At 35.2% G+C, this 23,233-nt stretch overlaps 2 protein-coding genes across 2 annotated transcripts; one reads left to right on the forward strand and one right to left on the reverse strand.

Annotated features, from left to right (window-relative positions):
• The first annotated feature begins 2,216 nt into the window (after positions 1 to 2,216).
• Positions 2,217 to 3,546, forward strand: LOC126808548 (myosin-J heavy chain). The gene has a single exon (XM_050533389.2). It carries the CDS (start codon positions 2,228 to 2,230, stop codon positions 3,278 to 3,280), a length of 1,053 nt encoding a protein of 350 aa, XP_050389346.2. The 5' UTR covers positions 2,217 to 2,227; the 3' UTR covers positions 3,281 to 3,546.
• Positions 3,547 to 7,716: 4,170 nt separating this feature from the next.
• LOC126808558 (transmembrane protein 164) lies at positions 7,717 to 14,960 on the reverse strand. Its single transcript, XM_050533400.2, has 6 exons — positions 14,772 to 14,960; positions 13,731 to 14,136; positions 12,451 to 12,567; positions 11,415 to 11,493; positions 10,373 to 10,473; positions 7,717 to 9,128 (listed from the first exon to the last, which is right to left on the reverse strand). The coding sequence occupies exons 2-6, from the start codon at positions 14,082 to 14,084 to the stop codon at positions 8,871 to 8,873; spliced, it is 909 nt and encodes a 302-aa protein (XP_050389357.2). The 5' UTR covers positions 14,085 to 14,136; positions 14,772 to 14,960; the 3' UTR covers positions 7,717 to 8,870.
• Between the last annotated feature and the right edge of the window lie 8,273 nt (positions 14,961 to 23,233).

Below are 23,233 nucleotides of genomic sequence, written 5' to 3' on the forward strand. Positions count from 1 at the left end.
ATAAAGCACACGGCCGAGAAACTATTCTCATAAAAAGTTTTGATTTACAATTTTTTTTATGTAGCTGAGCAGGGGGGGGGGGGGGTCGACCCCCCCAACCCACTTGGATCCGCCCCGGATTATAGCAATAATTTCATTTCAGAAGCAGTGCAAAACGCGCCATTGCGTCCCCTTCACTTAGCTCCTTTTAACATTAAAAGTGCAGAATTGGTAAGTGGCACTGATAATCAAATAATACCAACCATTACCAATGACTGACATATTATATTACGTCATTTTTTTAACTGAACAATAATAGAATATACTGGGTATTACTGTATTACATCGTACATGGCTAAATCTATTTGTCAAGGCCAGCTCAATTTTTGTCAAGGTCGCTGAGCAATCTGAACGACAGACTCACCCTACCTGCAGAGAAGTGACTCTGACACGGTGAATAGCCATGATATCCATATGACGTTATCTAAACGTCACAGGTCATGAGGTCACATCAACAAACAAATGTAAACACCATCGTTATGATCATTATCAACATTACAAGAGACAATGTAACATTGTAAACAATAGCCTTCTTGCAGCCTTCTGGACTGTATAATCCGTACAGAACGTCTAATTATCGCTTCTTCCAATGAATTTTCACAAAAATAACATCATCTACAACTCTAGATTTGACGTCGGCATATTGGCACTATTTTGTGCTTCGGTCGTGTCTATTTCAGATATACACAATCAATTCTGTTAATGTTTTTAGCGTGGGAATTGACTAAAAGTTAATTTATTTCAGTTCTAAACAAAAATTTAAAACTTTAACACAATTTTAAAAAAATAGCCAAATTCTGGCTGGGATTACTGAGCAAAATGGCCATTCACTGTTTACGTGCGAAAAAAAAGCCAGCTACCATTTAATTTTCGTACGTTAGTTACGTACGGGTCGCTGAGATGTAAATAAGGTTAGGGCACGTGATTATTGGTGAGACTGTAGGGTTAGGGTTGGGATTAGCGCTAGCCCCTGTTTACATCTCGTGACCTATGACGAAAAATTAGTTGCTGTTAGTCAGTTGTATTTTACGTCCGCTTCCACCGAGGTGATATCGCAGACAAACGAAAAATTTAACTGGCCTTATTATTTATACTAACCGGTATTACACTTGCAGTACCTGATATCCGGGATCAAAGGGGAAGTAACTCTCACAATAAATGTAAAATTCCTAGTTTTTCTTGTATAGTAAGTAAAAAGTTCTTTCTAGAATTATAATATGTTTATCAACAATCCAAACACATTTAATAAATAACAATGCTTTCGGTGATGTACAAGACAACCTTTTCTTCTTGGCAATGATTTGATAGATCTTATTATTATCATCGAAAAGCGGTTGCTACGGGTTGTTGATAAGGACGCCAATCTCCGAATCGATCGGCTTCATCACCACCAGCATCTTGCGATTTGAGACCGAGGGAGACAGCAACACATCCATGCCGAATTTTATCTAGTCTTTGTATGTATATATTTAAAATGACAACAATAAAAAAAAACCAAAAAAAAAAACCAACAACACAAATTAGAAAACAAATACGGGAGGCATACTATCCCCACTCCACAAAGTGAAGTACGGTTGGGATTGTAGACTGTAGCCTACTGGTAACAAATAAAAATTTCGCTTGTACTTGTAGTTTTATATCGATTATAAAAATAAAAATAAAAAATGCAAATCAATCAATCGTCATGCAAAAATTGTTATACAAAATAATTATTCCCCATTTATTAACTTGAAGTAGATAACAATGACAGCACACCAGATGACATTTTTTTGTGTTCTGGGCGGAGCTCTGTTTCATCGGAAATCAGTCGGATTAATATCAGCTGTTATTTACGTTTTGTTGCGCTATATTAAATGAAGTCAGTAGCCTACCGCCCATATTATATCATGTGAAATTCTTGGCTAATCAAATTTCCTGACAGAGGTCTATGGGGCTGCATATAAATATAAATGGTTTGCCTACAGATTATAGTATAATGTAAAAATCAGAAGAAAAAAAATTAGAAAAGAATATCAAGGTAATACACATAATACAATTGTTAATAAGCAATGACCGAATAGTTTGCTGTTTTGGAGTACAAAAACAAACTTGTGATCGTAGTCAATGTGATGGATGGGAACAGCAATAGGCCTACTAGCGTTAACTTCAATTTTTATTTTTATTTTTTTCCAGATAATTTATCAGAAATATGGGATCTGCAGCAAGTACCAAAGTTTGCAATTTTGAAAACAACGAAAAAATAAATAACAACATTGCAAAAAGTCCAACCCAAAACTCAGCCGGTGACACTCTTCAAAATCAACCCCCAATTGGTGTTCTGTGTAAAACCAAAAATGGTGAAAACACAGAAAATGATGGGAAAGATAATGTCCTCGTGTTATTTAAATCTGAAAATTGTAAGGAAAATAAAAACGGTGACTTGTTGGATAAAATACAAAAATTAGAACTTGACCTAGCGAAGGCTCAAAGTCAGAACATGGATTGGGAGGATCAAATACAAACTCTGAAAGAACAATTAGCAAATGATGATCAAAATGAACTTGATGTTCCAGAAGCCGATCAAATCAGTAATAATATGAAAGTTGTCGATCTGGAGAAACAAATCGAATTGTTAAATTCCGAATTATTGAAACTGAATACAAAATTCAAACGTAGAGTAAAAACCCTTAAATCACAGCTGTCCGAAGCCAAACAAACATCTCAGATACAACGAATGGAAATGACAGATGAAATAAACCAGTTAATGGAAGAAAACCAAAAATTAACAGACTCCCAGACCAACAAAACATCTTCTGTCTCGGAAAATATACCTGATTCTAATGCTTGTCAAAGAACAACACTAGTTTTAGAGCTCTCCTCTCAAGTTTCTGAACAATGCCAAATAATACGCGATCTCGAAGAATCATTAGTAGAAAAGCAAAACGAAATAGACAATTTAAAATCGCAATTGACTGTTGCAGAGAGTAAACAAAACCATGTGTCAGGGGAAGACTGTTGGGCTAGTCCAGTAAATTCCCAGATGCCCATAGCAGTGAACAATGTGTCAAGTTTTACCAAATCAAGCTCCAAGCCACCCAGAAAAAAGCAATATAAAATTGGTCAACATAGAGATAACCATCCCAATAAACAATCTTCACATGGAATTATAAATTCCGACTCTGATTCTGATTGGACAAATGAAGTGATTGTTAGTAAAATTCACAGTGCCCCGGTTGGTATTCGAGCACAACCTACATTTTGAGTTATATTTATCCATAATTTATTTGTTTTGTTAATGAGGCTAATTGGAGTTAAATGTTTAAACTGTGTGTGAATCATGTTTTATTGGATAGTGGCAATGCAAAAGGAAATTAACGCAAGTGATACAAGAATATGTCCATTTATTTTTTATCGCTATATATTACCTAGTGGTAGCCACGATGTGCACTGTACATCCATTATGATCATATGAGTGGTGGATAATTTCTAGCCTCGCCAATTACGGATTAAATATACTCTTTTCCAAAATGGCTTCTCATTAAGAAGAGGCATGTTGGGTAAGATAGAGGAATGCTGCAGCTATAACAATTAAGAGATCGTGATTGGAGGATATTAATCCAAGTTTTAAGGTTTTTAATTGGGTAAATATATCTGATATATTTTACTAACAAGGAAACTGGAGGAAAGACAGAAATGCCACGATCAGGTATAATTATCACGCTCCACATTGTTAATGTCCCGATGCGCTATTTGATTATTTTACATTTAATTAAAAAAACAAAATCAAAATACCAGATCAGGGTTTTAAGATGTACCCATTTTGTCCTCCTGTTTTAAATGAAAGATTAAGGGGAGACAACTATTTATGGTGGTTGTTAGCTATCAACAGAAAGACAAATCTATAGGTGTTTTTATTGACTTGCCAAATCGCTTGGACTGTAGTAGAGATGTCATCTGACACCAAAGCAATTTGGCGAGTTCGTTAAATGTGCCGATTAGGTGTAAACTTGTGGCTGTACAAAGTTGAAAAAAACATGTGATCACTCGAACAAATAGTACCTGTGGAAATCTGGGGTAATCGCAATCTGATTAAAATACAAATCTATATTTCGTTTCGTTTTTTTATACTTTCTTTGGCCTACACTACATGAAGATCTGACCAGTTGTACTGGAAAGTCGTGTCAGGGATCATACGAGTGGCTTTTGACCCTATGATGTCAGACATTTGATTAACCAATAGGCATTGATCTTACTAGTGGATTACCCACAGTTCCGTGCAAAACACGCCTAAAGCTCACCGTAACAGACCGTTTCATTGGCTAATCCCTCACATCATCCAGAACGTGGGTTATATAACAACTCTTCCAGATCCTAGTGTAGTAAAGACAAGTAAAACGAAATTTTGAACTATAAAAACGAAACAAAATAGGATCTGTGTTTTAATCAGATTGGGGTAATCGCTTTGGAAATCAATGTCGATAAATTCGCTGATTTGACTAACCAGTTTGAATTAGATGGACGTTAAGATGACAAGCCAACAGTGAGGCTGATGTCCCCCGCCGAAATAGGAAAATAATTAGAGGACACATATAAAAATCAAATTGCGTATCGCTCTGCTTACCCTGAGCAGAAAATGCTCATTATCAAACTTAGTCAAGGTATTACTGTAATGAAACTATACACCAAGTTTCATCAATCTCACTTAATTAGAACTAAAGTTATCGTGTCCCAAAGCATCAACCAATCAAATTGCTTATCTCTGCTTACCCTAAGCGGAAAATGCTCATCTTCGAACTCCATCAAGGCATTGACCTAATCAACACATACACCAAGTTTGAACATTCTAGCTCAATTAGGAAGAGAGTTATCGTGCCCCAAAGTATCAACCAATCAAATTGCTTATCTCTGCTTACCCTAAGCGGAAAATGCTCATCTTCGAACTCCATCAAGGCATTGACCTAATAAACACATACACCAAGTTTGAACATTCTAGCTCAATTAAAAGTTATCGTGTCCCAAAGCATCAACCAATCAAATTGCTTATCTCTGCTTACCCTAAGCGGAAAATGCTCATCTTCGAACTCCATCAAGGCATTGACCTAATCAACACATACACCAAGTTTGAACATTCTAGCCCAATTAGGAAGAGAGTTATTGTGTCCCAAAGCATCAACCAATCAAATTGCTTATCTCTGCTTACCCTAAGCGGAAAATGCTCATCTTCGAACTCCATCAAGGCATTGACCTAATAAACACATGCACCAAGTTTGAACATTCTAGCTCAATTAGGAAGAGAGTTATTGTGTCCCAAAAAGTGTGACGGACAGACAGACGGACAGACAGACAGACAGACAGACAGACAGACAGACGGACGAACCCATTTTAATAGTCCCCTGCTTTCTTCGAAAGGCGGGGGACAAAAATTTGAGTGCAAATCACTTTGTCTATTCAGTGGTGGATAAAAACAGCTGATGATTAAAGGTTAGGATTTAATGGCTAAAACAATAATACATGAACAATAATAAAAATAAACAGTATTAAAATAAATTGAAATTATGATATGTTTGTAACTTAATTAAAAGTTATAATTAATGATTAATAAAATATTTTATCTATTACATCTTAATTAGTTTAATTATTTATGAATTTATCAAAATATACAATGTGCATAGCAGTAGAGATATAATGATTGCTTCCATAGACTGTTCAGAGCTGCGTCAATAAACAAAAATCCATGGAAATTCGTCAACTGTTGTATAAAAAACTGATGTTTTTAAATTCAAAAGATTTTCACACATCAGCAATTCATGTATTTAAGGAATTTTGTATGGACACTGCACAACTTCTGATTATAACTAAGAGGGGGTTGGATAGCCGAATGGTTAGTGTGTACGCGTTGTATCATAAGGTCTGTCATTGAGTCAACTGGTGTGGTTTCGATTCCCCGGTTGTACATAACAAGGACTAAGGTCGCCTGTCCGACCTCGTGGGGTTTCTCCGGGTTCTCCCACTGCTAAAAACCCCTATGCGCAAGCGAATTATTGAAATAAAATTGAACCATATGTTAGTCCCGAAATGGCCTAGTTTGTGTCGCATGGACATTAAACCCTATTTCTCTCTGACTCTCTCTGATTATAATTGCAGTCCTTAAATGTTTTGTTAAACTTTGGAATTTTAAAAAAAAGCAGATGCTATTATACTATTCAAAAAAAGTAGGGGATATTTGATTTTTAAGTGTTATTAAAGTCACCTAATGAAACTGACGAAGAAACAAAATGAAATGAAGTTCACATTCATCGATTTATTCCAAATGATCGTTAGACTAAGTAAGGCACAGACTGACCATTATAAGGGTAAAATGATACCCGGGGTCAAACAGCAAAGTTACCACAGCATCACAACCAAGTCAGTAACGGGTAAATCCTCCTCTGTTTGCCAAACAAGCATTGATCCTTCGTGGCATACTCCTAATGAGACGTCTAAGGTCATTTTGGTCCAGATTGTCCCATTCCTGTTGCAACGCAGCAGCAAGTTTCTTGGACATTGGCAGGACGTTGTTGACGTTGACGTAACCTCTGTCCAAGCATGTCCCAGACATGCTCGATGGTGGAGAGGTCGGGACTCAGTGCTGGCCAAGGTAATGTGGTGATGTTCTGTTGTTGGAGGTAACCTGTAACGATCCTGGCCCTGTGACATCTTGCGTTGTCATCCTGGAAGATGAAACGGCGGCCATGACGTCGTGCGAACGGCACAACATGGACTGCCAAGATGTTGTCCCGGTAGTACTGGCCTGTAACACGCCCTGCAACAACATGTAAAGCCGTTCTTCCAGCAACAGTGATGCCTCCCCACACCATAACAGAACCACCCCCAAATCGATCATGTCTGATGACGTTAACATCTTGGAAGCGCTCGTTTCGACGACGCCACACCCTCCTACGTCTGTCCAAAAAATCAACAGTGAACCTTGACTCATCTGAAAACATCACATTGCTCCAGCGTCGATTATCCCAGTGTTGACGATCCCTACACCAACGACGTCTTGCCTGAATGTGATGATCTCTCAAACAAGGGATCACGCGAGGACGTCGGGCGCGAAGGTGACCCCTATGCAGTCGATTCCGAATCGTCTGGCCACTCACTCTCACACCAGTGTCTGTTTGAAGACGAGCGCTGATCTGATTTGCTGTGATGACACGATTTCTCAAGGCCAAGGTACGGATAAATCGACCTGAGCGTGGTCTGTCCTGTACAGATTGTGTATCACGGTATCTGGACCATAGCCTGCTTATGACAGACTGAGAAACATTCATCGTCCGCGCCACAACCGCCTGTGTTGTGCCGATCTGTAGCATGCCAAGGGCACGTAACCTTTCATTTTGGGTAAGCCGACGCATATCAAAATTTGTTTTCTGGTCACTAAAACAATTAAACTGATGTTTCCACCCTGGAATTCAATGCCACAATGACTGTAACATTCAAAGTCAGAGTCGTGCAAATCTTGGGTTGGACCCCCATGATGATCCCAAGCATCACCTGCATTCCATGCGGTAGCTATTGGTTCGTTTGGGCGTCACATGTAACTGGAAATGTTTCTTCTGTTAGGTTCTATAGTGACTTTTTTCGTAGTCATTTGCATATTTTAGTATTATGCCCCCAAAATCAAATATCCCCTACTTTTTTTGAATAGTATATATTATCCCACTGGCACAATTGCACAAACAATATTCTCCTTCAGCATTGCAGTCAACAATTAAGGGTGTCAGTCAACATGTCTGCTCGTTAGAAATTGTAATAAAGATTTAACAGGTTTGTAGTTAAAATTATTATTTCAAGTACTTAACATATTTACATTATCAGAAGAAATAAAATTCATCTCTATATCTTAATGTAGCAAAGTCTGTAAGTCTTCTGATATCAAATATTAAAGACAAAATAACCATTTTACCATTGGTACGCGAATTGTGTACCACAATGCATTTCAGTGCCATTTGTAAGAAGGGACTCGAAGAACGAGGCTAGACATATATTCCACAAGTCATGTCAAATGGTGACGGCATATTCTAATCTGGAGAGCATGCGCAATATATACTATCAGTGTAGACTGGAATGACCATTTCATTGAGACTTCTGGCGTATTTCGGCGAACATAACTGATTTGAAATTACAGTACATTCATATTACATTAATATATGTGTTGTGACCCATTTGTGTCAATTTCTTGGTGCCAAATATTAGCGATTTAGCTCCTTAACCCATTAACTGCGTAGGCCGTTATATAACGTCCTGGACAACTGCCACTCACCGTGTGTAGGACGTAATAATAACGCCCTGGAGGTATTTTCCCCAACCTATTCTTCGAACATACAATCGCAGCATGTGTAGGACGTTATATTACGTCTGGTCGAGGAAATCTAATTGAAGGGAGACAACTCTATTAACCGTTAGTTTTAATATGGTTTCAGACTACTATAGTTTGTATTCAGGAATACAAGGGTCCAAAAATGACATTTTTCGTCAAATTAATTACACAATAGGGGGTAGTTAACGTTTTAAAAACTACACAGTTAAGGGGTTAACATATATTTAACATCATAAATTTCAAACATATTTATAATTAAAAAACATTTCAATATCCAACATATTTAAAATTATAAATTATTTCAACATCCAACATATTTAAAATTATAAATATCCAACACATTTATAACTAAAAATCATTTCTATCAACTTCGTCTCATTCTCACCATCCAAACCTTTTGAAGCTAAAATTATAACCATTCAATTGAAATGGTTATCACACATTTAAATTAAAACAGTCCATAATCTCATTTATTTACTAATATCACATTTCAGTTTTGTTTTACGTGTGAACTACTTTTTTCATTTGCTGTCTTTTCATTGGTTGTTGATTTGACGAACCAATATTCTTCCATACCGTAATCGTGCTTTGGTTGAATATCAAAATACTGGGCTATCAAGGCATATATCTTTCCTTGTAGAGGTATTAAAAGAATCTGATGGGCGGATCCACACAATCTATAAAACTGGCCGTGGAAAGGATCGGATATTGCCGGACATAACATGTTGTTTAAATTCACATGGGAAATCTGTGGATGAAAAAAAAATCACATAGATAAGGAGAATTAATACTTTACTAATTCACTATAAAATACAAAATACAGGTTTTAAGTATTAAAGAGTTTTCAGTGCTCTTAAGGTCTTCACTGTTTGGTAAATATTCTTTTTTTGATTTAACGCCCAGTGTCAGGGATATTAAAATTAGATTGCATACACAATTTGAGTCCAATCACCAAAAGCATTTCTAGGATATAGACATTTTAACTTTCAATTTACAAGACAAACAACTCTTTTTCGATTTTAAACAAATTTAATTAGTAGCATAAATAAATGTTCATTAATTGGCTGAGTTTCTTGGATTTGGTTTGCTTTGTGAAGTGGGTATCTAATCTATCTACAATCAAATCTGTAAGTTCACAGATTGAACCAGTTGCTAAGATATAGCTCATTATGTTTCACTGTCAACAGTTTAAACCAAAACAAAACTAAATTGGCAATGAAATGAAATAGGGATTAACGTCCTACTGTTCAGCTTTGAGTCCTAGACTAATGAAGACGGGCGTACACCATGCAGTGTGCTATCAGGGAAATTTTGCCTGGACAGAGGCACTATGGCCTATTCTTAATTATTTCGAGGCACTATGGCCTATTCTTAATTATTTTCAATTCCAACTGTCAAGGTTTTTTACGTGCATGCCAATGTGTACACAGGACCTTGATTTTTCATCCTATCCGAACAACAGGACCTCCAGGCTCTAAATCGGCAAACAACCTGACTTTCCCTAAATATTTAAAAAGAAATTTTAATTGCATTTATTTTGTCTTATTACTGATCAAAATAACATCAGATCAACCCACTTCAGTACTTTATTTTCACCTAAATCAAAGATTAAGGACAATTTACTGTCAACAAACATTATTTGTAAATCTTTGAATAAAAGGGAGCCACAGTGGCTAAGTGGGTAAGATGCTGGCTCGCTAGCCTGGCGGTCGCGTGATTGATCCCTGCATTGGCTGATAAAGTTAATCGGGATTTTTCGACAGGATTTTGCCTTGTCAGTGATGCAGGACGGAGGGCCTGACAAGGACAGCAGTCTAGTCAATCGTATGGGATGGAAAACCGAGGTCCTGTCCATACATTGGCATGCACGTAAAAAATCCTTTGGCAGTTGGAATTCATTATAAGAGTAGGCCCAGTTGGTGCAGAACAGTAGGTCATTAAACCCCATTTCATTTCATTAAATAAAAATAATGGTGTATGTAAACTACTTACAAGTGCTCCTATCTGTAATGGTATAAAATGATATATAAAAAGAATGCCCAATGCCACCAACGACCAACTAAAATCGTTTAGTTTTTCAGGAATATATACACCTAGAAAAAACATATAATAATTAATCAAATATATTGTTCAGCTTATAGATGTATATTATATAGTCAATGCATGAATAGTTTAAAACTTGTGGCCACGGGATAAGTTAAACATACATCATGCAAGAGGTAAATCTGCCTATTGCAGGTCTTTCTTTAGGCCTGAAATGTTATATAAACTATTAATTAAACATTGATTAACCTATCCAGACCATAATCAACTCTAGATGGCATCGCTAGCCTGTGATCTTTAGTGGATTATGAGCCGATTTACTGCATAACTTTCCTTCATGATTTAACGATGAAATGGATAATCGTGACTATGCTGTTTAGCGTACAGACGTTAGTAATGATGATCGAGGCTAGGCGGAAATTTCAATCGCTTAGTTCTCGGTTCATAGTGGATCAATTTGAATGAAATTTTCAGCAAATTGCCTTTACATTATCTAGTTTTAACTATTATAGTGAGAACTGCCAACTCATTATCGAATCTCCCATAATGTATCTTTAAGCTTTTGACCTGCGTCACTTAAAAGGGACTGTATGACCCATTTTCATCTAACCATAAAAAAAATCACATTAATTACCCTGGTTACAGAAAGGACACTCTCAAATACACATTCCTGACAATATGATTAAAACACAGATCCTATTTCTTTCGTTTTTTATAGTTCAAAATTTCGTTTTACTTGTCTTTACTACACTAGGATCTGGAAGAGTTGTTATATAACCCGTATTCTGGATGATGTGAGGGATTAGCCAATGAAACGGTCTGTGTAATAAAGCGTTATTATTATTATTATTATATATTTACCTCCAATTCTCAGTAGATATAACGGTACAATCAACATGAGAATATGTTGTATATAATATAATTACCTCCCATTCTCAGTAGATATAACGGTACAATCAACATGAGAATATGTTGTATATAATATAATTACCTCCCATTCTCAGTAGATATAACGGTACAATCAACATGAGAATATGTTGTATATAATATAATTCTACTTCAAAAGGCAACTGAAATTATAACACATATTTAAACAGACTTGGTATCATAACTTGATCAGTTTAATATATCTCTTTGGTTCAGTCTAATGTTTCAGTATTTACACGTTACACAAGCCTGTAAATACGGCACTGGTCACAGATATTGTCCGGCAAAAATTCAGGCTTTGTCAGGCACTGTTCCTTGGATAAATATTTGTCATTTTTTCCAAGTTTTAATGAAATGAAATGGGGTTTAATGTCCTGCTGTTCCGCTCCGACTTGGCTTATGAAGACTGGCATACGCCATACAGTGTACTATGAGGGAAATTTTGCCCGGGCAGCGATACTATGGCCTACTCTTATATCGAATTCCAACTGCCAAGGGATCTTTTACGGGCACGCCAATGTATACACAAGCCTTCGTTTTTTTTTTGTCCCATCTGAACGACTAGACAGCTGTCTTTGTCACGCCCTCCTTCCTGCACCACTGTCAAGGGGAAAACACGTCGGAAAAATCCTGATGAACTTTAATTCTTGGTCAATGCAGAAATCGAACACGTGGATTTTCTTCTGTGAAGGGTTAGAATTGATTGTGTAATTGTTTTTATTATTCGGAGCAGATAAATTAATTCTAGTTACTATTAACATGGGTCAAGTTCCTGTACCTTCAGGTGTGCCCCCTTCCTTCTATAAATTCCGATATTATGTAGTTGTGTAGGAAATGTATCGGAAGATAACAAACATTTATATGTAGATTTCGAAAAGAGAGAAAAAGAGAGAAAGAGAGAGAGAGAGAGAAATGGAGTTTAACATCCACTCAGACACAAACTAGGTCATTTCGGTACTAACATATGGTTTAATTTTATTTCAATAATATGCTTGCGAATAGGGGTCTTTAGCAGTGGGAGGAGATTTCGAAAAGATTACACCTCAAGTTACCTGTGTAATAGTACCAACAAATATCTGAGTTACGGTACTAGAACTTACAATTCTGGTATCTGTTACTGGAAATATAATAGCCAATGGAGCACCATTTAATATATACAACTGTAAACGAAATATACCAGTAACATATCTTTTAGGAGGCACTGCTAGTAAAAATATCTGTAATAATCATATAATAAACATTGACATAAATACATGTAGTCATATGTACATTTAAAATAAAATAGGCAGATGTAATACTTCTGTTAGTAATAGGACAAGCTCTGTACAATTAAAATTTTGTTTTGAAAGATGAACCAGAATTCTGCGAAACTGTGATTTTATAATACTCAACATAGTGTATAACTTTTTGGGTCAACTTAGAAACCAACTGGGCTAATGAAGACAGGCATACTCCAAACTGTGTACTATGAGGGAAATTTTGCCCGGGCAGTGGCACTATGGCCTACTCATATCGAATTCCAACTGCCAAGGGATCTTGTACGTGCATGCCAATGTACACACAGGATCTTGGTTCCTCATCCCATCCGAACAACTAGACAGCTGTCCTTCTCAGATCCTCCATCCTGCACCACTGACAGGGGAAACCACGTCAGAAAATCCCGATAAACTTTCTTGGCCAATGCAGGGATCGAACAATCGACCTCCAGACTAGCAAGCTTGCACCTTACCCAGTTGTGGTTAAAGCAGGTTGTACTGACTTCAATATGCCCACTTCAGGTTACATTTATCTTTTGTTTAAGAGTTAAATTACTTATTATTCTCCTTAGCGACAGAGAGAGAAATGAATTTAACGTCCACTCAACACAAACTAGGTCATTTCAGGACTAACACATGGTTCAATTTTAGACTATAATTCGCTTGCGCGTAGGGGTCTTTAGCAGTGAGAGGAAACTGGAGGACCCGGAGAAAACCCACAAGGTTGGACAGACGACCCTACTCCTTGTCACGTACAATCGGGGATTCGAAACCACGCCAGTTGACTCAATGACAGACCTTATGATACAACACGCACATGCTAACCATTCACCCCCCATCCCCCGATTCTCCTTAGCAAATATTAAAGAGAGTCAGTCATGAAAAAATAATCTTACGCTAGGTTCCCACTGTCGTGATGCGTTACGATAGGATTGTCCCTATTGAGTTCACGATCTGGTACGTGTAGATACGTTCGGATATAGGTTTCGATACGATCAACACGACTGCTGCGACTGACCTCAATATATGATAAGACCTGATAGGATCACCATGATTACTCCACGATTTCTATTGCAGCACGAATCGTAATAGTGGGAACCTGACATACACACTAATTACAGTACCTGTATGGATGTTGCTACATGACAAGGATAAACCACAAAAATCATCGTTTTTGATGCAAATTTATATCCCAATTCTATACCAAAAGTCAAACACATAGAGAACAACATGATGCGCTTTCCCCAATAATCCATCTCACGATTTAAAGCATCGTCTCTAAGGGGAGGTAACTTTAATTTACTGTACCCACACCATATTAGACCAGCTGCGAACAACAAGAATAAAACGCTTTCAACTAGTCTTTGAGTATTTGATAGGTATGCAGCACATTCCATTCCTCCATTTCCAGGTACCGCAAAGTCTATTCCTCCAACTGCAAAGTCTAATATTCCTACATGGGAATCATTTGCTGACATTATAACTGAATTTTTGTGTAACAGATTTATTTAAAGTCCATATTATGAATTTCTGAAAAATAAAAGTAAATTCGTTATACAGTAATACATGTATGCTTTCCTAGCAGAAATTTAACAAAGAATGACAATTATTTAATTACTACATTGACAATGCTAATTTGAATAATTTAGTTTGAAGAGTAGGCTGGCTACCCAGTAATGTTTTCTATTATGTACTTTTAAGCAATAAATTATTTGTGGACTTAAGGTCTTGATTGGAGTTTAATAATTATGTATTGTTTAATGGTCAAGAGCGAGACATTAATCAATATATTGTAACAACAAGAGGGCCTAGAGTGTTTTTACAATATACATGTATTACGCAACATCCAATATTTCACTAGTATAAATAATGTACGATTGGCAAGTAGCCTGTACGATTATTTGAAATAATGGTAGGCCAACATCAAAGGGTGACGTACATCTGTATGGCCCTTCTTGTTCAGTACTTGACCACAAGAGAGAGAGAGAGAGTTCGATCATGTGATGATAGTATCAACAGACCAGGTATACATAATCTCTTTAGTTTATTCGTGCTGTGTTGTTGTCAGTGTGTTACTGAACACCTCAGTCACCTGTAAGAACGTCATATTTATATCTATGGTCTGCAAATGGTTGCTTCTGCTATTTTTACTTTAACACCCTTACCGTTGTTTATACAAATTTCCAAGACAATTCGGCTATACCAGTCAATCTGTAGGCCACCCCACTCAATTTACCGGTATTTCATCAGTAAATGCGGATTTGATTTAGATATAAATGTTTATGCCAAAAGTTGGTGGACAGATTCCGACATCGGCTACACTTTTCTAAGACACAAGTGAAGCATGAACTGGCGGTGACTGCTGAGCAAGTGATCATGAGCTTGTCGTGTGTCGCTATCTTTTGATCTTCTGCCTAATTCATAATAATAATAATATATTTGATTTCTACGTACAAAATCTCAATACAGTGTATTTTGTCACTCATGGATTATTTAGGCACTATATTTTTATTTTAATAGTTGTATTTGAAATAAATTTAATTCAAGTTAATGTCATACATTTTATATCTGCCTCCAGAAAATCTCGAATTTGACGTTTCATAATATAGTTACCTCCCCTTGCTATGTTTTCTCTCGAATGTCAAGACACGGGCTTGTGTACTAAGACTTACATTCACTGCGGATCAGTGTGGTTCAAAGCATCAATGGAAAACACTCAAACACGTTAATTGAATAATAATGTTTTTAATATATAAGACAAACATGACAACATTTTCTTTTTTTACACAAAAAAAGAAATATGAATTAAAATACAAGTAAAATTTTATAGATAAATGTTACACAGGCATATAAATGTAATCTTCGGGTGGCAAGTTCTTTGAAGCATTGTAAAGCAAAATAATCATATATTAATCATTCTAATATCAAAGATTGTGAACACAATTTGAATGTCTAGAGCAGTGATTCTCAACCAGTGTGCCTAAAGATCTTCCTAAGTGTGCCGCGAAAGTTTGAACATCACACTAAGAAAATGTAAAAAAAACACGTGATCCCAAATGAGTATTCACAGGTGTCTACTAATAAGTTCATAGCTGTGTTTTTCTTTATTTAGTTTGAGTCATTCTATTTGTCTATGACTAGTCTCTGTCTACGGTTGTATGCCGTCTGACTTACCATGTTTTTATTTTGCAAAGTTCAAATATTTTTCATATATATATTAATTAGCCAAGTGTGCCGCTATTTTTTCATGTGTTCCAAGGTGTGCCGTTGGCAAAAAAAAGGTTGAGAATCACTGGTCTAGAGTATGTATACTATATTACTATTTATTGCACTAATTAATTTACATAAAATTGGATTACCGAATTTTCCTCCTTTGGTTTTTGGTGATGATCAAACCAAGCCTGGAAATAAGGCACCGGTCACAGACAATGTCAGGCACAAATACAGGCTTTGTCAGGCACTAAACCTCTGGTGCCTGCCATTTTTTCCAGCACTGATTTGTCTTTTTTTATTGATATTATTAATATATGTCCGGCACTAAGTTGAAAATGTCAGGTACTATTTCATTAGTGCCTGACATATTGTCAGGTACATCTAAAACCGTTATTTCCAGGCCTGATAAAAGTTCACTATAATAATGGTCATCACCAAAAATCATATGAGGAATATAATTCTTAAAGGAAAATAAAAGATTTAAGAAAATCATCACTAGACATTTCTTATTAATAATTTAACATGTGTAGAAAATTTGAAACAAAATATTCTAATAGTAGTTTACAAGATATCTGCCGAGCCATCTCTGAGATATCAACACTTCGACTGTAAATTTACCAGCTGTACAAACTTTTAGTAGTTTTCAAGAGTGGTGAAAAATATTTTTTTTCTCTTAACAACCAAATAAAACCCAGAGGACAAACCCATGGACACATCATATATACAGCACATGGACATTGTAAGTTATAAATAATAAAATCATTATCAAATCAAGTTGGTCTGTGCTCGGATGTTATTTAAAATTACAATTATATTTTGGGTGAAAATAAAAAAAGTGGCATGGACCGCATCATTTAAGACATACACAACACTAGAACTTTAGTTTACTGAATTATAAAATATTCATTCTGAATTTCAAATATGAAAAAAATGTACAGCTTGTATTGAGAAATTAGACAGATTTCACTGATCAATAAAATAAAAATATTCAAGGAATTTCAACATGCCATTGAAAAATTATATTAATATATAAATATTTTCATATATAAAATTCTCTAGGATCCACATCAAATCATTTTGTAGGACATTATTATAAAACATATCTGCTATTTTGCAAACCCCTGATCTCCAAGTTGAATGGAACCATACTCCACAGGGACGTATAATGTCATTGACACGATTAAGACAAGAGTTGTCGATATAATTTTGGAAACTTATGGAAATCAGATATTATTATATACTGTATAAGCAAGAGCCCTATCAAATGTCCAAGTTTTTGTATCGTCAATTTTGAAACCAATTATTTTTAAATTTTGACTGTACAGAATTTATTTTCATTAAAATTTGGTAAGATTGTTCATAGATATAATGAGCCCTTCCCAACTCCATAATATCCCATTAAGTTTCAAATTAATGAAATCTGGTGTATATGCATGATACAGGGTCGAGTTCTCCGTGAAATTTTTCAAAACTTGGTGACATTGTTCTCTGGTTATAAGAAAGAATGCCAGAATGGTAATGAATTTTACAATTTTAGGATTAAAAATTTCGAATACATTTGGCAATTTTAGGATTATAAATTTCTAATACATTATACAATTTTAGGATTATACATTTCTAATGCATTTTGCAATTGTTTTTCTGTTTACATTTTTACTTTTAAAGCTTAGTAGAATTAGTTGGCTATAATTTTTGGATAAAAAACCACGTCTGTATCTTCTGTGTAACATTTTTAAGAAGTGGCTGTTGTGCAACCTAATTTTACGTTACTATCAGATCTAACATTCAAACGAATTCTATAGATTACACTGACTCAATAATTAGTGATGAGTTGGAGAGCAGTGATGGATTTCTTTTATATCAAATATCAGGATTTTATAGCATTTTAAAAAATATTTATAATTTATCATATAAATAATCAAAATGGATAAATGCAAAATTTCAATGTAAATGATGAATGATTTTTAACATTATAACAATGAAAAAGATACGCTGTCACTGATTTGGGGGAGAGAGAGAGAGAAATGGGGTTTAAGGTCCACTCGACACAAACAAGGTCATTTCGGGACTAACATATGGTTCAATTTTATTTCAATAATTCGCTTGCGCGTAGGGGTCTTTAGCAGTGGGAGGAAACCGGAGGACCCGGAGAAAACCCACGAGGTTGGACAGGTGACCCTACTCCTTGTCACATACAACCAGGGAATCAAAACTATGCCAGTTGACTCAATGACAGACATTATGATACAACGCGCACACACTAACCATTCCGCCATCCAACCTCCCGGTCTTTTCTCCAGAGGTCTAGCCTATTTTTATCAACAATGACAGCACAGCAGTGGCATTATTTCATTGTGTTTAGTTAAAATGTGCAGGACAAATATTACATATATATCGATAACTATTTTATTATTAAGTATTGGTCTCTAACTTTGAACACCAGATAAGATCTCAATCTCAATTCCAAAGATAAATTTACCCTTCGCGTTATATCTCTGGTAAAACTCGCCGGACATTGATCAGCGTGAAAGTGGTTCCTAAGCTCCGCCCCCAGTGGCTCCTGATTAGCAGGATTTGTTAGAATTAAATTTGCTGATTTCTCGACAATGAAGCATCGATTCGTTTCATGAGTTAAATATTACTGATCCTTGGAACATTTTCCACATCTTGACAAAGGGTAAATTTATCTCTGGGATCGCGATTGATAAATCTTTGACTAGAGTGATTGTGACTACCAACAGTCATTTAGTTTCTTGAGTTACTAATACACTGTAGTTATTACTATTCACCAGAAATACGAGACAACCCTAGATACCGACCTTACTTAATTTTCAAAATTGGTAAGCAAGATTTATTAAAAGAGAATCATACTTATAAAATTTCTGAGGTCCGAAATATTTTTTGAATCCGCTAAGATCATTTTTAGAATAGGCCTGTCAGTCCTTTGATGCTGGAATTTGAATTTGTAAATTTCACATTTTAACCAATGAGCATAATCTGAGCTTCAAAGGGTTAACAGTCCTGAAAATTTTCTTTAAAGATTTTTTAGGACTTCAGAAGTTTGATAAATATGGTCTGTAAATGACATTGAGCCACATAATTTCATTATTTAGTATTTTAAATCTATGGTGAAGTTTAACACTTTCAAAATAACCTGTATTTTTAAAGACATTATCCTAGATTTCTACAAGATACATTCTGAAGCAAATACTTAAAATTTCTATATAAATAAAAAAAAAATAAAAAAAAGTCTGGGCCCTAATTCACGAAAACTTAAACTAAGATACAATCGAAATTTTAACAAATACTGCAATTCGATTGGCTGACCAGTAAAATCAATTTGGATATATCAAATTTGCATATTGGTCAGCCAATTGAATTGTAGTATTTCTTAAAATTTCGATTGTATCTTAGTTTAAGTTTTCGTGAATAAGGGCCCTGAAGTGTTATTTTGCATTCTGAAACATATATCTGTCCAGATTAAAGATTTCAGGTCCACAGGTACAGTCAATGTTTAATATTTCGAAACAGAAATTTAATCGTATACAACTTATCTCATCATTGAATGAAAATAATACATCAAACTAATTCAATACTTTGTCTTCATCTAAATGAAAGAGGTTAATCTCAATCGGATTAAAATACAGATCTATATTTCATTTCGTATTTTTATACTTTCGATAGCCTACACTACACGAAGATCTGACTGTTTGTACTCGAAGGGCGTGTCAGGGGTCATACAAGCGGCTTTTGACCCTATGACGTCAGACATTGATTAATCAATCAGCGTTGACATTTCTAGGAGTTTACCCATAGTCCCCAAGAATTCATCGTAACAGACTGTTTCATTGGCTAACCCCGTCACATCATCCAGAACGCGGTTTATATAACAACTCTTCCAGATCCTAGTCTAGTAAAGACAAGTAAAAACGAAATTTTGAAGTATAAAAAATGAAACGAAATAGGATCTGTGTTTTGATCAGACTGGGTTTATCTAAGAGTAAAAATCCATGAAATAATGTATGTTTAGGTTAGAGATGTTTATAATGATGCTATAATACTAGAATATGTTATATATATATACACAGTACATGATTATACAATATTAACAAATAATTACATATAAATAACAACAAACAACTAACAACTTGGACCTGTTTACTGCTAATAATTATATTAAAACAAAGATTTAGAACACAATAATAATAATAACAAAAATTATTTTATCCCTCTGTCAATCCTATTGGTCTCAATTGTGCTGTCCGCAAACAGTTTGACCATTGTTAAGGGTCAAGATTACTTTCAATTTTTAATTAAAATGAATTATTTCTGCAGTTCTATGACATTAAATCTGTGAAAAAAATCCCTCCCACCCCAAAAAGTCAAACATGAGGGTGGTTTGATGTAAATTTACCACAGTTGGTGGGGATACCACCTTTTTACAAAATTCATTAATTAGTCAATAAATACGCAGTCATTTTTTTCAACACACCTTTCAGGTGAGATAATAATAATAAAAACTTTATTTAATGAGGTAACTTATTTACTTTGCAAAAAAAACCTAATCTTCCATAAGTCCCTCCTATCAAGTGAGATAAGTTTTTATTTTATCCATCATGAACAACATGCCAAGTTTACAGTTTAACCAAAGTCATTTTATAAAGTGGAGCCCCCCCCCCCACACACAAATTAATTAACTCAGATCAGTTCAATACAAGAGAACCTGGCTGAGTATTTCAGTTGCTAAAACAATATCTTAAATGTTCCTATTTTATCAATTTTAAGATTAAATTCTTAAAGAATTACATATTAAATACTGTATACATGAAATCACAAATAGCTGATCAACGTTGTCGACTTCCTTTTATACCAATCTATTTTCAAATATACATAAAAAATATCTACAACTTTTAAAATCTTCAAAAAATAATGTACAAGTTTATTTACATAAAAAATAAATATATAACACTTACAAATCCACAGTCCTCAAAAATTGGTAATTTTGAATATTAAAATGACCATACCTCTTTGTTTTAGGTAAAATTTTTAAAAAATTGTACGTGTTAATTTGTTTTCCAAAGTGGGTATCTATCTACATTATAAATTTCAAGTGTCCAGATTCGGCCAAAGTTGGGTTATAAATGGTTTTATGTTCTAACATTTTATGCCAGAAATGAAATGAAAATTAGTAAATAAACAAACTTCTGTTTAGTATCTTGAAATGGAAATATAATCATATTGTTTTTATAACTGATGAAAATAACACGTTAATCAATATTAATACTTTATTTTCACCTAAATCAAAGAGGTTTATTCACTGTCTCATGCATCAAGAAATAAATTCCTTAAAAATCAAAATCAGTTAAAAAAAACTTAATTTTGTACTAAGATTTGTGTAAATATCAAAAAGGGTGACAAGTTAAACTTGAACTATTCTAGATCTAAAATTGAGTAAAATTTATCCACCAGACAAAATTGAATAAATATAGAATTAAATAAAACAAGAAATGGCAATTTGTATTAGAGATTTTGAATGGTGAGAGAGAGAGAGAGAGAGAGAGAGAGAGAGAGGGGGTTTAATGTCCACTCGTCACAAACTAGGTCATTTCGGGACTAACATATGGTTCAATTTTATTTCACTAATTCGGTTGCGCGTAGGGTTCTTGTCACGTACAACCAGGCATTTTGAATGGTAAGGGTACTCATTTGAAGATACTCGTACATAAAGGACCAATAACAGGAGCTACTGCATATTAAAACTTGGGAATTTCCTAACTTTAGTTGTACATGTGCCAGACATGTATTAAAGATACATTATGGAAGATTAGATAAAGAGCTGACAGTTCTCACTATAATAGTTGAATAATAGATAATGTATATGGGATATGCTCAAAATTCAAGTCAAATTGTTGAAACGATTATTAACGTCATGATTACGATACTTTTGCGACCAATCGAAATTGCTGAAACGAATGTTAATGTCACGATTATGATACTACCTCGACCAATCACAATTGCTGAAACGATTGTTAAAATTACGATGATACTATCTCGACCAATCACAATAGCTGAAACGATTGTTAAAATTACGATGATACTATTGCGACCAATCACAATGGCTGAAACGATTGTTAAACTAAAATTACGATGATACTATTGCGACCAATCACAATAGATGAAACAATCATTAACATCACGATTACGATACTTTTGCGACCAATCAAAATTGCTGAAACGATTGTTGAGGTCACGATTATGATACTATCTCGACCAATCACAATAGCTGAAATGACTGTTAATGAGAGGATGATGATACTATCTCGACCAATCACAATAGCTGAAACGATCGTTAACGCCACGATGATACTATCTCGACCAATCACAATAGCTGAAACAATCGTTAAAACCATGAAGATGATACTATCTCGAGCAATCACAATAGCTGAATAGGACTAAATTCTGTATTAGTCAATTTCAATTCTGCACGTTCCAGTCGACAATCAAACACCCCTTTTAGTTAAATATTGGATTTCCCCACTCTGCTATAACTATTGCTATTAGTACAATTCTAGACTTTACATGTATAATTGGTAACCATGGTTTCTTATTGCTATATATCAATCTGATTACAATACAGATCTATATTTCGTTTCGTTTTTATACGTCCACATTCATAATGTGAACGTATTATGCCGTCGCCCCTGTCTGTGTGTGTGTGTGTGTGTATGTATGTATGTGTGTGTGTGTGTGTGTGTGTGTGTGTGTGTGTGTGTGTGTGTCTGTGGTTCGCCTACAGGGCGCAATTCTTCATGGATTTTCTTCAAACTTGGTATACTTATTCCTTATACCCCAAGGAAGATCCCTATTGTTTTTGGTGCATGCCCGACCCCCCGGGGCAGAGCCACGCCCATTTCTAGTATTTGTTTGTTTGTCGTCTACAGGCCACATTTCTTAACTAATAATCTTGAAACTTTGCATACACATTCTTTGTACCCTAAGGAACATCCCTATCGTTTGGGGTGCATGCCCAACCCCCAGGGGCAGAGCCACGCCCATTTTCTTTTCGTGTGTCTTTGTGTCGCCTACAGGGCGCAATTCTTACTGGATTTTCTTCAAACTTGGTATACTTATTCCTTATACCCCAAGGAAGATCCCTATTGTTTTTGGTGCATGCCCGACCCCCAGGGGCAGAGCCACGCCCATTTCTAGTTATTCTTTAAGTGGCATTTAGCGATCAGGGAACAAATTAACAGAACACAGTTTTTATGGGATACAATCACTAGTTTATTCTAAAAGCACGACGTTTCCACAAGTATTCTCTTATCGTTATCAATCAAGCAAAAAAAAACAAAAAAAAAACGTCATGCTTTTAGAATAAAGACATCGATTGTTTTAAAATAAAAATTGTGTTCTG

Source organism: Patella vulgata, chromosome 1 (genome assembly GCF_932274485.2).
Source record: "Patella vulgata chromosome 1, xgPatVulg1.2, whole genome shotgun sequence".
NCBI classification, from domain to species: Eukaryota; Metazoa; Mollusca; class Gastropoda; family Patellidae; genus Patella; species Patella vulgata.